The 12,158-nt window shown below is 49.9% G+C and overlaps 1 protein-coding gene across 9 annotated transcripts in view; it reads right to left on the reverse strand.

Moving 5' to 3' along the window:
• RBM19 (RNA binding motif protein 19) overlaps window positions 1–12,158 on the reverse strand; it is a 142,811-nt gene that overhangs the window by 122,921 nt on the left and 7,732 nt on the right. For 6 of the 9 annotated variants that reach the window (XR_013522402.1, XR_013522401.1, XM_009004730.5 and 3 more), the window contains exons 6-12: window positions 11,748–12,016; window positions 9,048–9,128; window positions 6,347–6,425; window positions 3,951–4,022; window positions 2,803–3,006; window positions 1,310–1,440; window positions 330–451 (exon numbers count right to left, since the gene is read on the reverse strand). Coding sequence is in view for 5 of the 9 variants with exons in the window: in XM_009004730.5 (XP_009002978.4) it covers window positions 330–451; window positions 1,310–1,440; window positions 2,803–3,006; window positions 3,951–4,022; window positions 6,347–6,425; window positions 9,048–9,128; window positions 11,748–12,016 (958 nt within the window). In the remaining 4 variants the exon portion in view is untranslated. The remainder of the gene's footprint in view (window positions 1–329; window positions 452–1,309; window positions 1,441–2,802; window positions 3,007–3,950; window positions 4,023–6,346; window positions 6,426–9,047; window positions 9,129–11,747; window positions 12,017–12,158) is intronic. The other 3 variants (XR_013522404.1, XR_013522403.1, XM_078338132.1) reach the window with 1 other exon arrangement.

Raw genomic sequence — 12,158 nt, forward strand, 5'->3', positions numbered from 1 at the left:
TCTATGTCCCCTCAATTTTTACCATGGGCTATGTATACAGGGCCTGAAGAAGAAACGGATGATGGCAGGGACCACCCCTAACATTAGTCCAGCGCTTCATCTGTGTCAGGAACTAAGCACTTCACATACATTCACTCACTTAAACCTTACAGTATCACAAAAGTAAGGCACTACTGTTAGTCTCCCATTTTACAGATGAGAACATTGAAGATCAGTAAGGTATGAACCAAACCCATCAGGAGTCAGAAGACCCAGGAGGCTTAGAAAGGGCAAGGTGAAGGTGGCAGAGGATTGGGTTGGGGCTCAGTGGCTTCAGGGGCACTGAGGACCTGGCGCTGTTGGCTTTGTCCTGGGCCTCCTTCTTCTTCTTGTAGGACAACGATCCCAGGGCACTGGCATCTTCGCTGGTTTCCTTCTTGATGGTAGATGGTAACACATGGAGCATTCTGCCCTGGATGGGGATGACGGGAAGAGAGTAAACAGCAGCCCTGCTTCCTGCCAGAGGATGCTGGCATCTGCCATGAGTAAGCTGGTCAGCACTAAAACCCTGACCAGAGGGTGGGAGGTCAGGTAGAACGAGGCAACTCTCTTCCCACCTGACAGGCACCCCATGTTGTGAGGGAGCCATCTGATACAGCTACATACATGAATCTTTGATTAGTTTATAACCTGCACCCGCAGCCCTCTCCCTGCCCCGCAAGCCTGCATTGCCTCCTGTCCCTGCACAGGTGAGTGAGAATGTGCGCTCCATGCTGGCACGGCCAGGTCTGGCCTGATGACCACAGGAAGGTCAAGAAATTATGAATGAATGAATGAATGAATGAATGAGAAAAGGAAAAGGGCGATGGTGAGGTAGCTTGAGGCTTAGGGAGGAATGCTAAGTATATTACTTGGTAACACTGAGAAAAGAGAAGTTTCTTATATTCCACTGTGGCCATTTTAATATACCCCATGAAAAAATTCCTTTCTTCTTACTCCTCTTCCAAGGTGGTATCTATAGAGATGAAGAGCAAATTCATCCATTCAAGGAATATTTTTTCAGTGCCTGCTCTGTGCCAGACACAGCTGTAGGTGCCACAAATAAGTGACAAGAACAGATCAGACCCCACCATCATGTGACTTCTGACCTTCTAGTGGCTTGTGTGAGGCAGTGACTTAGCATGCCACTGCACGTCTTCTCAGGCTCACAAAGGAGACGCCCGTGTCTACATACACACACACACACACACACACACACACACACACACACACAGCCTTTCCCTACCACGTGAGCCCTGCAGCCTCCCGGCCAGCCCAGGAGGGGCCTCACCTGGAATACCTGCCCGTCCACCTCCGAGTAGGCCTTCACAGCGTGCTCAGGGAACATGAAGGTGACGAATGCAAAACCCTTGGGTTTCTTGGTCAGGCTGTCGATGGGGTAGTGGAGCTCAGACAGGGGACCTGAGGACAGGAGAAGTGTTGGTCTCTGGTGGGCTGGGGACACTTGGCCCTGGCGAAGAATGTGGTGAGCACCAGCTGTGCGCCAACCTCACAGGTCACAGGTATCATTTCCAGTTCCCTCCATGTGTCTATCCTAAGAGCAACAATACCTGGGCTGGAGCTCAGCACCACCAACTACCACATGTGCAGCCTGCCTTGGCCAAATGGGCCTCCCCATGCCTCAGTCTTTTCATCTGTAAAATGGCACAACAGTACCTAGCTTACGGGCAGCTACACAGGTTAAATGCGTTAATGCATGCATAGTGCACGAAACGGTGCCTGCTACAGTTAGTGCCAAAAAAGTGTCTTCTGTGATGACATTAGCATCATGCTCCGATTAAAGCACAGCCTGTCTGCATTGGTTTCCACTCTGAATGCCAGGGTCTGACCACGTCCCCTCTCTGGGTCTTTCCTTCCCAAATGGACATTTGCAGTGTATCGATGAATGCTTCTCCCACTCGGCCCAGCCATGCGGCCATGTAAGCCAGGACGCCAGGTTGTGTGGAAGGATTTGGTGAGCAGAATAGTGAATGGAACAGAAGGTTCCACTGTGGGCAGGTCCCAGGCTTGGAGGTCAGCTCCTTTTCCTGATGGCAGGCCCCACTCAGGGCATCCTTGCCCTGACAATGAGGCCCACATCAGGTGTTCAACCTACATCTCTGATCCCGCAACCTATGGCTGGCCTCTGCACAGACACAGGGAGACAGTACGGGGATCTCAAAGGTGACAAGACCTGCCCTCATCCCGAACCCTCCGTTTCTGCCCTTCAACAATGCTAATTATACAGACACACACAGCCTGTCGTGGCCAAGCTGGACTACAGGCCTTCGACCCCATGGCCTGATGAATTACAGCAACACCACCACTAACCTCGACACTATCAAATAATCTATCTGGTGCTCAGCTTGGGTAAGAAGACGTTACATAATTAAGGGCTGAGCTCTGGAGGAACACCGTGTAGGTATATTCGTCAGGCATAACCTGTACAGTTTCTCAATTCTGATACTGAGTGGCAAGAGTTTGGACAGCAAGGGACTATCTCAAAAAAGCCATCCAAATCGCTTCAATTCTGAATTTGGAGAAGTTATAGAGTTCAGACAGCAAAACATGACAGTGATGCTATTAATACCTTTTACTTCCTGCCCTGCAAATCCCTGCATTCATCATGTCATTGAACCCTCACAGAAGCTCAGGGGTAGTTGGTCCCATTTTACAGATGAGAAACCTGAGGCAAGAGATGTAGTGTTGTGTGCACACTGAGACCCAAACCCAGGTCGGAGTCTGAGCCACTGGGTACCCACAGCCGCGAGGCCACGCCCCTACCGTATTTGGAGAAGAGCTTCTCCAGGTCCTCCTCGGTGCTGGTGTAGGGCAGGTTCCTTACAAAGAGCCTTCCGGACTCAGCCAGGTCCTCCTCCTCTTCATTCTCCCCGAGCATCCGGCTTTGCCAGGATTTGGCGCTATTCTTTGGCAGACCCTTGGTGGTGGTGACATTCTTTTCCCTGAACACTTCAATGTAGCGCCCACCTGCAATGAGGAGGAGTCAGGGCTCCGGGTGAAGCCTGGAACTTGCCAGAGACTCCTTGCTGGTGACTCCAAACTCTTCTCTGCTGCCTTCCAGACAACATGATCAAGGTGGCAGATGACAGCACCCAACACCTGCCCTATCACGTGGGCATAAGCCAACACCAGGCTTGAACCCAAATCTCACTCATCCTGCCAGTTCCGCTTCAGCCCTGGAGGGAGCCTGCCTGGGTTATCCCAAACCACAGTAAAGCATTCTCTAAACTCTAGAGTGTATTCTCTGGCACTGTTGCTGTTCTGCCTTGGGAAGGGCCTTAGGTGACAGCCCAGCCCTGGGTACCTACCTGCTGATGATGTGTTTGCACGCACAGCTCCTGTGCCTGATTAGGGCACTACTGTCACTGTATCCTTCACAGGATTCCCAAGGCTCCCCATCTTCTCTAACATAGCTCACGCCTTCACTGGGGGTGACAGCTGGATTCAAATCACTAGGCCAAGGATTGGTCAAAGATTGCATCCCTGGGTATTGTTCAGACCTCCCGACTCTCAGGAATTTGCGCATGCTGTTCCCTTTACTGAACGTCCTGCCCGTAGAACCAGAGGCTGCTTCCTCAACTGCAGACTTGTGTTCCGATGTCGCTCCTCAGTGAGGCCAAGGGAGATAGCCAAGCCTCCTCCAATCCCTGCCTTCCCCAGGACCCGTGCCTGCTCGGTGTTTTCCTGAAGCATAAATCGCACATATAATCACCTGTCTCTCCCTGCTAAGTCAGTTTACTCTGTCAGCTCCAGAGGGGCAGGGATCTGGGTATGTTTGCTCCCCACCATGTCCCCAGTGTCTAGAACAGTGCCTGCCGAGAGTCAGTACTCAAGGAGAACATGGAAAGGAAAGGAAGAAATGAAGATGGACCCTGTAATACAGAGCTGGCACGTGGCCAGGGCTTCCTTACCCATGTACTCCCGGTTGCATTTCAGAGCTTTCTTCACTTCCTCTTCGTTGCTGAAATCCACAAAGATGTACCCTGACAGAGGACAATGACAGAGCTAAAATGTGAAGGCCTCACAGACACTTGCGGGGGTCCCCAGAGGAACACGACACTGTGCTAGGAGCAGAAAGTGAGCGAGAAACCTCTATCTTGGCCAAATCTCCAAAATACAAAGGACCTCCCTCTCTCTCTCCCACTCACAGCCAAATTTCCCTTTGCAGAAAGCATCCAGACCCCAGCCCGGTGTTGTGGATGAAGATGCTGAATGCCAGGAGTCAGAGAACAGGGCCTTTCTGTCTCCCTCCAAGCCTCACCCCAACCCCTGACTGGCACCTGTTCCATGCCATTCTCTGGAGAAGGGCCCATGGCTGCAGCATGAGGCCCCGTCTAGGCACTGGAAGCACCATTTCCACGTCCACTCTGCTCCTGGGTGCCTGAGGCCTTGACTTGCACAAAAATAAGCAAATGGGGAGTCTTTCCTTTAGCACGAGAGGCTCTGCTTCCTGACCTCATTGGGCCTCAACACTGTGAGGCAACAAGATGAGGACCGTTCCCCTGCTTTTCTGGGGCAGTAAAGAAATACTCCCAGGGGCACACAGCTACTAGCTGGCAATGTCTAGTACTTGGTCCAAAGCCCTGGGATTTTCTGCCTTTTATCACAAGACTGTTTAGACTCTTTCTGTGACTCCTCTGTGCCCTCCTTTCCTATATCCAGGCACCTGATCCATCCCCATAAACATCTTTCATCCTTCTACCTCCTCCTCTCCATGGCCACACGCTGGGCCCACTCACCACTGATCCTCCCTTAAAGGATGGCAAATGCCCAGCTTCAGGACCCGTTCTTCACCAGCCAGGGACCATCTTAAATCTGATCACTGCTCCCCTGCCCATCCCGCTCTAAGCTCCTGGGGGCTCCTGCATCCAGACCGAAGCCCACCATCTTTCTTTTCTTTTTTCTTTTTTTTTTTTTTGTGAGATTGGGTCTTGCTATGTTGTCCAGGCTGGACTTGAACTCCTAGGCTCAAGTAATCCTCCCACTTCAGCCTCCTGAGTAGCTGGGACTCACACAATCTTTAATGAGGCTCCTAAGCTTAAGGGGCCTGGCCTGCCTCCTCCCCAGCTCCCTTGCAGGGGACATTCTGCTGCTTTTCAACATTTCATGCTTGGATGCCAGCTCTCTCCAACTCCGGGGCCTCCAATATGGTTTTCTCTCAGCCCTGACAACTCAGATATGCTTCTTGTTCCCTCTGGTCCCTGAAGTGTCATAAAAGCAAGGGTAATACCATCACCACCACCACCAGCATGAATATTAATAGCAGCTTTCATGAAGTGTGCAACAGGGGCTTAGCACTGCTCTAAATGCTGTACATGTGGCCATTCGTGCAACTTGGCAAGACAGATTTACGTAACTGCAGAGAAAAAAAAACTGAGGCTAAGTCCCTTGTCCAAGGTCATAGGGCTCCTACCTGAGATACCTGGACAGGGCCCTTTACCCTGACCTCACCTTGCCCTGTAATCAATTTGCAAGGAGAGGGATGGTCGGCTGAATGGATCAGCGGGGTAAGTAGAGCTTTTGTGGTAAGAGAGAGTTGGGGAAGAAATGCAGAAACAGGCCAGTGATGAGACACCCCTCAAGCATGCCTGCTTCCCCAGATCTTAGCCGAGGTAGCTCTCAACTGCTCTGCCCAGGCTGGTGTCTTCTTGCCAAAGACAGAGTACCCAGCCAGCGGCTTCAGGCCTCCCTGCAGCCAGGGGGCCTCAGTGTGCTCAGCACATCTGCTGCGGCATCTCCTGTAGTCTCCAGGGCTGGCCAGCAAGGAGGAGTAGGCATGGGCAGGTGCCCACCTTCCTGAGCTCGTGCCCACTTTCCCGAGTTCAGACACTGCCTACTGGCAACACTGCTCACCTCAGGGAAGCCAAAACCCAGGGATCTGAAGCCAAGGGAGGTGCCTGGTTGCCCAGAGTACAAACCTGCAGGGAGGGTGGCACAGGGCACCACCACACATGCTCAGATCAGAGCCCTGCCCACCAGCAGAGCTGCTTGTGGACTTTGCCCAGCAAACCCCAGGACCTGCTGGCATTTGTTTCAGTGCAATAGGTGAGCCCACCGGGATAGGTGAAGGCTAAGATGAGGAGGGGAAAGATGAGGAACACAGGTGAAACCTCCGTCCCTGTACACCAGGCCGCCAAAGGCTGCGGCAAGAGATGCAGCCTTGACCTGACCACATCCACAGAACTGAGGACCACAAATCGGAAGAAAAATGGGTGCCCGTCAACTTTCTCCCTTATTCAAGTACCCCAACCTTCCATCTTCACTGTCTGTCCCCTTCCCCCCCCCCCGGAAACATCCCAGAGTGTACCTGTTTTATTCCCATGAGCGTTTCTCACAATTCGAATGGCCACCGGTTTCAGGGGTGCCAGGAATTCCATAACATTTTTCTGTAACAAGAAGAAAAGGTTTTTTCCCTTTACCAACCAAATAATAAAAGTATAACCCAATGAAAAGACATGAGGCAAATTTCTGAATCAGAAAGAATTACAAAGTGTTTCATTCTTTAGTTTTTCTCTTTCCTTAGACATATCTCTTCTCCATCATTAAAATTACCTTGGAAAAAATTTTGAAAAAAAAAATTGAAGAAATGAGAGTAATATAAGTATAAAATAGCAAGGTCTCTATCAGCAGTAAAATAACAATGTCACAATTAGCATTTTAAGACATGGTTTTCCCTCTAAGATAATTTTATATACTTGAGTTTAAACCTGGCCTTTTTCACTTCTCATGAAGCTTGGATATTTGGTTTTTGTGTATTAGTTTTGCAAGTAGCCACCTAGTGGTTTTTGTCTTATTAATTAAAGCATGTGATTTTCTGAATGGTTGGTACTGAAAAAATTCTGACAAAATTACAAGACAACTCAGTGAGTTTAATAAAACCTAAATGCTTGCTACTTTGAAGTTTGATAATTTGTATTTCAGAAATTTATAAACATATAGAGTAACAGAAAAGATAAAGACTTCAAGAGAAAAGAGCAAAAGACACGACTGGGCATGTTTTCTTGGGGGATGGGGGGAAAGAAGTCTTGCTCTGTCACCCAGGCTGGAGAGCAGTGGCACGATCTCAGCTCACTGCAACCTCCGCCCCCCGGTTTCAAGCGATTCTCCTGCCTCAGCCTCCTGAGTAGCTGGGACTACAGGCGTGTGCCACCATGCCCGGCTATTTTTTCTGTATTTTTAGTAGAGACAGGGTTTCACCATGTTAGCCAGGATGGTCTCGATCTCCTGACCTTGTGATCTGCCTGCCTTGGCCTCCCAAAGTGCTGAGATGACAGGTGCAAGCCACCTAAAAGAGAAGATATGCTGGCCAGGCGTGGTGGCTCATGCCTGTAATCCCAGCACTACGGGAAGCCAAGGCAGATGGATCACCTGAGGTCAGGAGCTCGAGAGTAGCCTGGCCAACATAAGAGTGAAACTCTGTCTCAAAAGAAAAAAAAAAAGATATATGTGATCTACAAATGTGAGAGGATGATCCGTCTTACAAGTAATTTAAAATATAAACTAACATGAGATGCCAACTTGACCTATCACATTGATAAAACATTAGTAAGACCCAGGGTTCAGGGAAATGGGCACTTGTGGACTCTGCTAGAGGGAGTATAAATTAGCAGTGCTCCCAGAGGAGCATTGTTCTGTGCCAATGCCTTAGAATTATACATGCATGTGCCCACACAGAGTATCTATCTGGAGCAAAGATCAGCAAACTATGGCCCACAGGTCAAATATCACCATGGTTTGCTTCTGTATGGCTTGCAAGCTAAAAATGGTTTTTACATTTTAAAAGGTTATTTATCAAAAAACAGAACAAAACAAAACTCAATGAATGTGTGACAGAGATTATATGGCTTATAAAGCCTAACATATTTACCATTTGGCCTTTACAGACGAAGTCTGCTCACCCCTAATTGCAAGGAACTGCATTATTAGAACAGCAAAAAACTGGATGTAACTCCCATGTCCAAATTGAGAAGAGTGAGTAGGCCTATGGACGTTTACCCTGAGTAAGGAAGAGCATGAGCATAAAAAATGCTGCTGTAGCGGAGTATACTCAACATTCAAAGAGGCCTACGACACACCATGATGGGGGGAAAAAGAGTTTCCAGAGTTTCCAGTAAAGAATTGCTTCTTAGACATACAAAGACAAAAACGTCTAAGAAGACGCTGTCGGGAGCTTTGATGGCACTACTGTACTACAGCCTGGGCAACAGAGCGAGACCCGTCTCACAAAAAAATTGAAAACTAAAACCAAAGGAAAACAAAACAAAAACCGTCTAAGAGGATAACACCTAAAATGTATCAGCAGACGTCGCTGGGTGGGATATAGGCGCACTGGCCAGGGCAGCCCCAGTTTGCCTGGGATGGGTGGTTCCTGTATCTGTATCAGACCTGCGGTAATTCCACCCACAGCCTGGCACCCCACTGGGGTGGCACCCCCCTCCCCCCCGCCACTCTCAATTTAGTGTAGATGAGAATTTAGTAGTCATCCTACTTTTGGGCAGTTTTTAAAATATTCTTTTCATTTAGCTATACGGTTTTGAATGTTCTATATAGAACTTCTACTACTTTCATGAGGAGCAAAAATCAAAACTGTGTTCACCGCTGTTATAGACCCAGAGACAGCAAACTACAGTCCACAGGCCAGATCTGGCTCACCGCCTGTTTTCCTAAATAAAGTTTTATTTATGGGCACCTACTTTCTGAGACTGCTTCCTTGCTGTAAGAGCAGGGCGAGTAGTCACAAGAGAGACTGTGTTGATCACAAAGCCTTAGATAACTACTGGCTGACCCCCCTACCCTGTTCTTTAACAGAGTGTGTGCCCACCCTGGCGCGGGTGAAACCAGAACTCTGTCTTGGTGTAGCCACTTGTTTCCTGACCCTGTCGATGCCGGAGATCTTATTTCTCAGCCTTCTTGGCCCCCAATTCCTCCCAGCTCATGTCCTCAACTGACTCTAACACCCCCATGCACCAAAGGCTCCTGACCCCCCCATCCTCGTTCTCAGCACATACCTCTGTGACGTTGAACGGGGCTCCCCGCAGCTTCACAGTGTGGCAGGTGGTGGGTTCCTTCTGGTTTGCTGGCTTTTCTGTCTGAGTGATCAGAAGAACAAACAGAAGTGGCCACAATGACCCTTCATACAGCTGCATATATTGGATATAACCCCCGTGTCCAAAGTTAGGGGACTGAGTAGGCCTATGGAAGTTGATAATTTAGTAGTCATCTTCTTATGGGCAATTTTTTAATATTCTTTAATATTCGCTGGGACATTTCAGTGCCAGAGAAGGTACCTGCTGCCAGGGGGAGCTGGGGACTGCTGGGAAGAATCAGTGCCTACTGTGGATGGAGTCTGGCCAGAGGTGTGGCGTATGCGATGCCGAGCCTCCATGTGTCCCTGAGATGAGCACTGGAACCACAGCCTGGCAAGCTACGGGCACTCAGACAGGGGCCCTGGGGCCACAAGGGGGGTTGGATTGGGAAGGAGCCCTGAAGAACAGGGACGTCAGTGTCACTATTTAGGGCTCTCAGTGCCAGACGCTGAGCTAAGCACTTTACAGATGCCACTGACCTACTCAATCTTTACAACAATGCCACGGAGACTATGGGTTCAGGATCTTTTTTTCCCATGAAAAACCTACGTTTCTGGTAACTTTCATGGCAACAAAACCTGCCCTGACTTGAATGCACTTCCTAGCAAAGCCTGCCCTGAGTGGATGTGAGCCCATTTAGAGCTTATGCTGATCCATGTCGCACCAGCAATCTTTTCTGGCTGCACTGCAGAAATGTGACTGCGCTTGATGACGGGGTGCCGCCTTGTATCCTCCGTATTTAGTAAGAAGGTAGGCAGAGGGGAGGGAGCCTGCTGGGGGTAGTGCATTCCAAAGGGTTCGCTTCCTGAAATCCGAAGATTCCAGAATTCCAGCATATACTCAGGCACAGGGTCAGAAACCGGAGGCAGGGAGCAGTGCCACCATGAGCGTCTTCTTATAGATGAAACTTAGAGGCCGAAGGAAGTAAAGTGTCTCACCCAAGGTCCAACAGCGACTAAATTTTGGAACTAGGATTTGAGCTCATAATTCTGACCTCTCCACACTCTACCACCTCTCTGAAATAAGCATTTTGCAGGGGAGGGGGGCAAAAAAGGACAGGGTGCATAACTAGAAAAGACAGAAAATAAAAGGAGAGAGGAAGAAGAAAAGAGGAAAGAAAAGCGGAGGATAAAGCCTGCTTTCATCTCATTTGAAAATTCAGGGCTGGGGCCAGGTGCAGTAGCTTACACCTATAATTCCCACAATCTAGGAGGCTGAGGCAGGTGGAACACTTGAGGCCAGGAACTCGAGATCAGCCTGGCCAACATGGTGAAACCCTATCTGTACTAAAAATACAAAAATTATCCAGGCGTGGTGGTGCACGCCTGTAATCTCAGCTATTTGGGAGGCCGAGGCACGAGACTCACTTGAACCCAGGAGGCAGAGGCTGCAGTGAGCTGAGATCACACCACTGCATTCCAGCCTGGGAGACAGAGAGAGACTGTCTCAAAAAAGAAAAAAAAAAAATACAGGCTGGGCAGGGAGAGAGGCCATACCATACTTCAGAGAGAAAGGGGCGAACCTGGACAACATGTCAAACTGCCCTGTCTCTGATGCAGAGGACTCCCAGGTGGGAGACAAGTTGGCTGACCTCCAGGGAAGTGCCCACATTTACAATCTTAACTTTAGACCCAGCAGACCTGGTACTAAATTCTGAACCCACCACTTTCCAGCTGTGATCTTGGGTGAGGCACTTTCCTTCTCTAGGCCTCAGTTTTCTCACTTGTAAAATGGAACAAGGGCAGCATCTGCCCTCAAGATGGCGATGAGATGCAATGGCATGGCAGGCATGGTGCCCAGTGTGGGGCATGGGCTCAGCTGATCCTCCCTGTTACTGCTGATGACTGGTCTGCGCCCCTCTGCCTGCTTTGTTACTTAACACAAAGGATAACGGCTCAGAGGCATCACTTAGCTCGTTCCGCCCCACAGGTGGGATATGGGTGTGTTGACTGGGGCTGCTCCAGTTTGTCTGTATCTGTAGTCATCCGACCTACAGTAACGACATCCACAGCCTGGCACCCCAGTGGACTCGAATCTCACTTTCAACTTAGTGTGGATCATCACTGAGTTGTCACCCTACTTATAGGCAATTTCTGGAAGGCAGGCGACCTGTCTAGCTTAGCAACAGAAAATAAATGCAGAGGCTGGGTGCAGTGGCTCATGCCTGTAATCCCAGGACTTTGGGAGGCTGAGATGAGCAGTTCACTTGAGGTCAGGAGTTCGAGACCAGCCTGGCTAACATGGCAAAATCCCATCTCTACTAAAAATACAGAAAAATTAGCTGGGTGTGGTGGTGCATGACTATAATCCCAGTTACTCAGGAGGCTGAGGCAGACAATCACTTGAACCTGGGAGGCAAAGGTTGCAGTAAGCCGAGATCGCACCAGGCACTCCAGCATGGAGCATGGGTGATAGAGCAAGACTCCATATCACAAACAAACAGATAAGAAACGAAGAAAGGACACATGGGAAGCAAGTGGCAGGGCCAGGTCAGAAGGCGCCTTTGGACTGCTGAGCCGCGTCTTTCCTCCACATTCCCCTCTCCTAAAAGAGGAGCTGCGGGGACCACGGGCAAGCAGAGAGCAGACCTCCTCCCTCAGCACCTGCGGGATCCACACGAACCTCGGCTCTGGTATCCAGTGGCCTCTTTTTCCCAGCAGGCATTCCTTGCTCTTGGCCTACACCCTTGCCGTCTCTTTCCTGCAGGGTTTGGATGGAGGAGGAACCCTCTTCCTCGACCTCACTCCCTTCATCACAGTGCACGGCCTCATCTTCACTTTCCTCTTCCTCTGAGGAAGAGGATGACCCGGACTTCACCATCTTGGACTTCAGGTAGTCCATGTCCGACAGCTCCTTCTGCACAGCTGCCTTCCGTTCGAGGTTTGCCTCTTCTGGAAAAACAGGGAGGCTAGGATCAGTGATCGCTATGAGTAAACCAGAGTTTGGAGGCAGCAAATGGCAGATGGTCCTCCTAGTGGGGGGCCTGAGGCACCACACCCACCCTGTCCATGGCCCCTGCTGCCAGCATCCCCC

The sequence above is a fragment of the Callithrix jacchus genome, chromosome 9 (genome assembly GCF_049354715.1).
Source record: "Callithrix jacchus isolate 240 chromosome 9, calJac240_pri, whole genome shotgun sequence".
NCBI classification, from domain to species: Eukaryota; Metazoa; Chordata; class Mammalia; order Primates; family Cebidae; genus Callithrix; species Callithrix jacchus.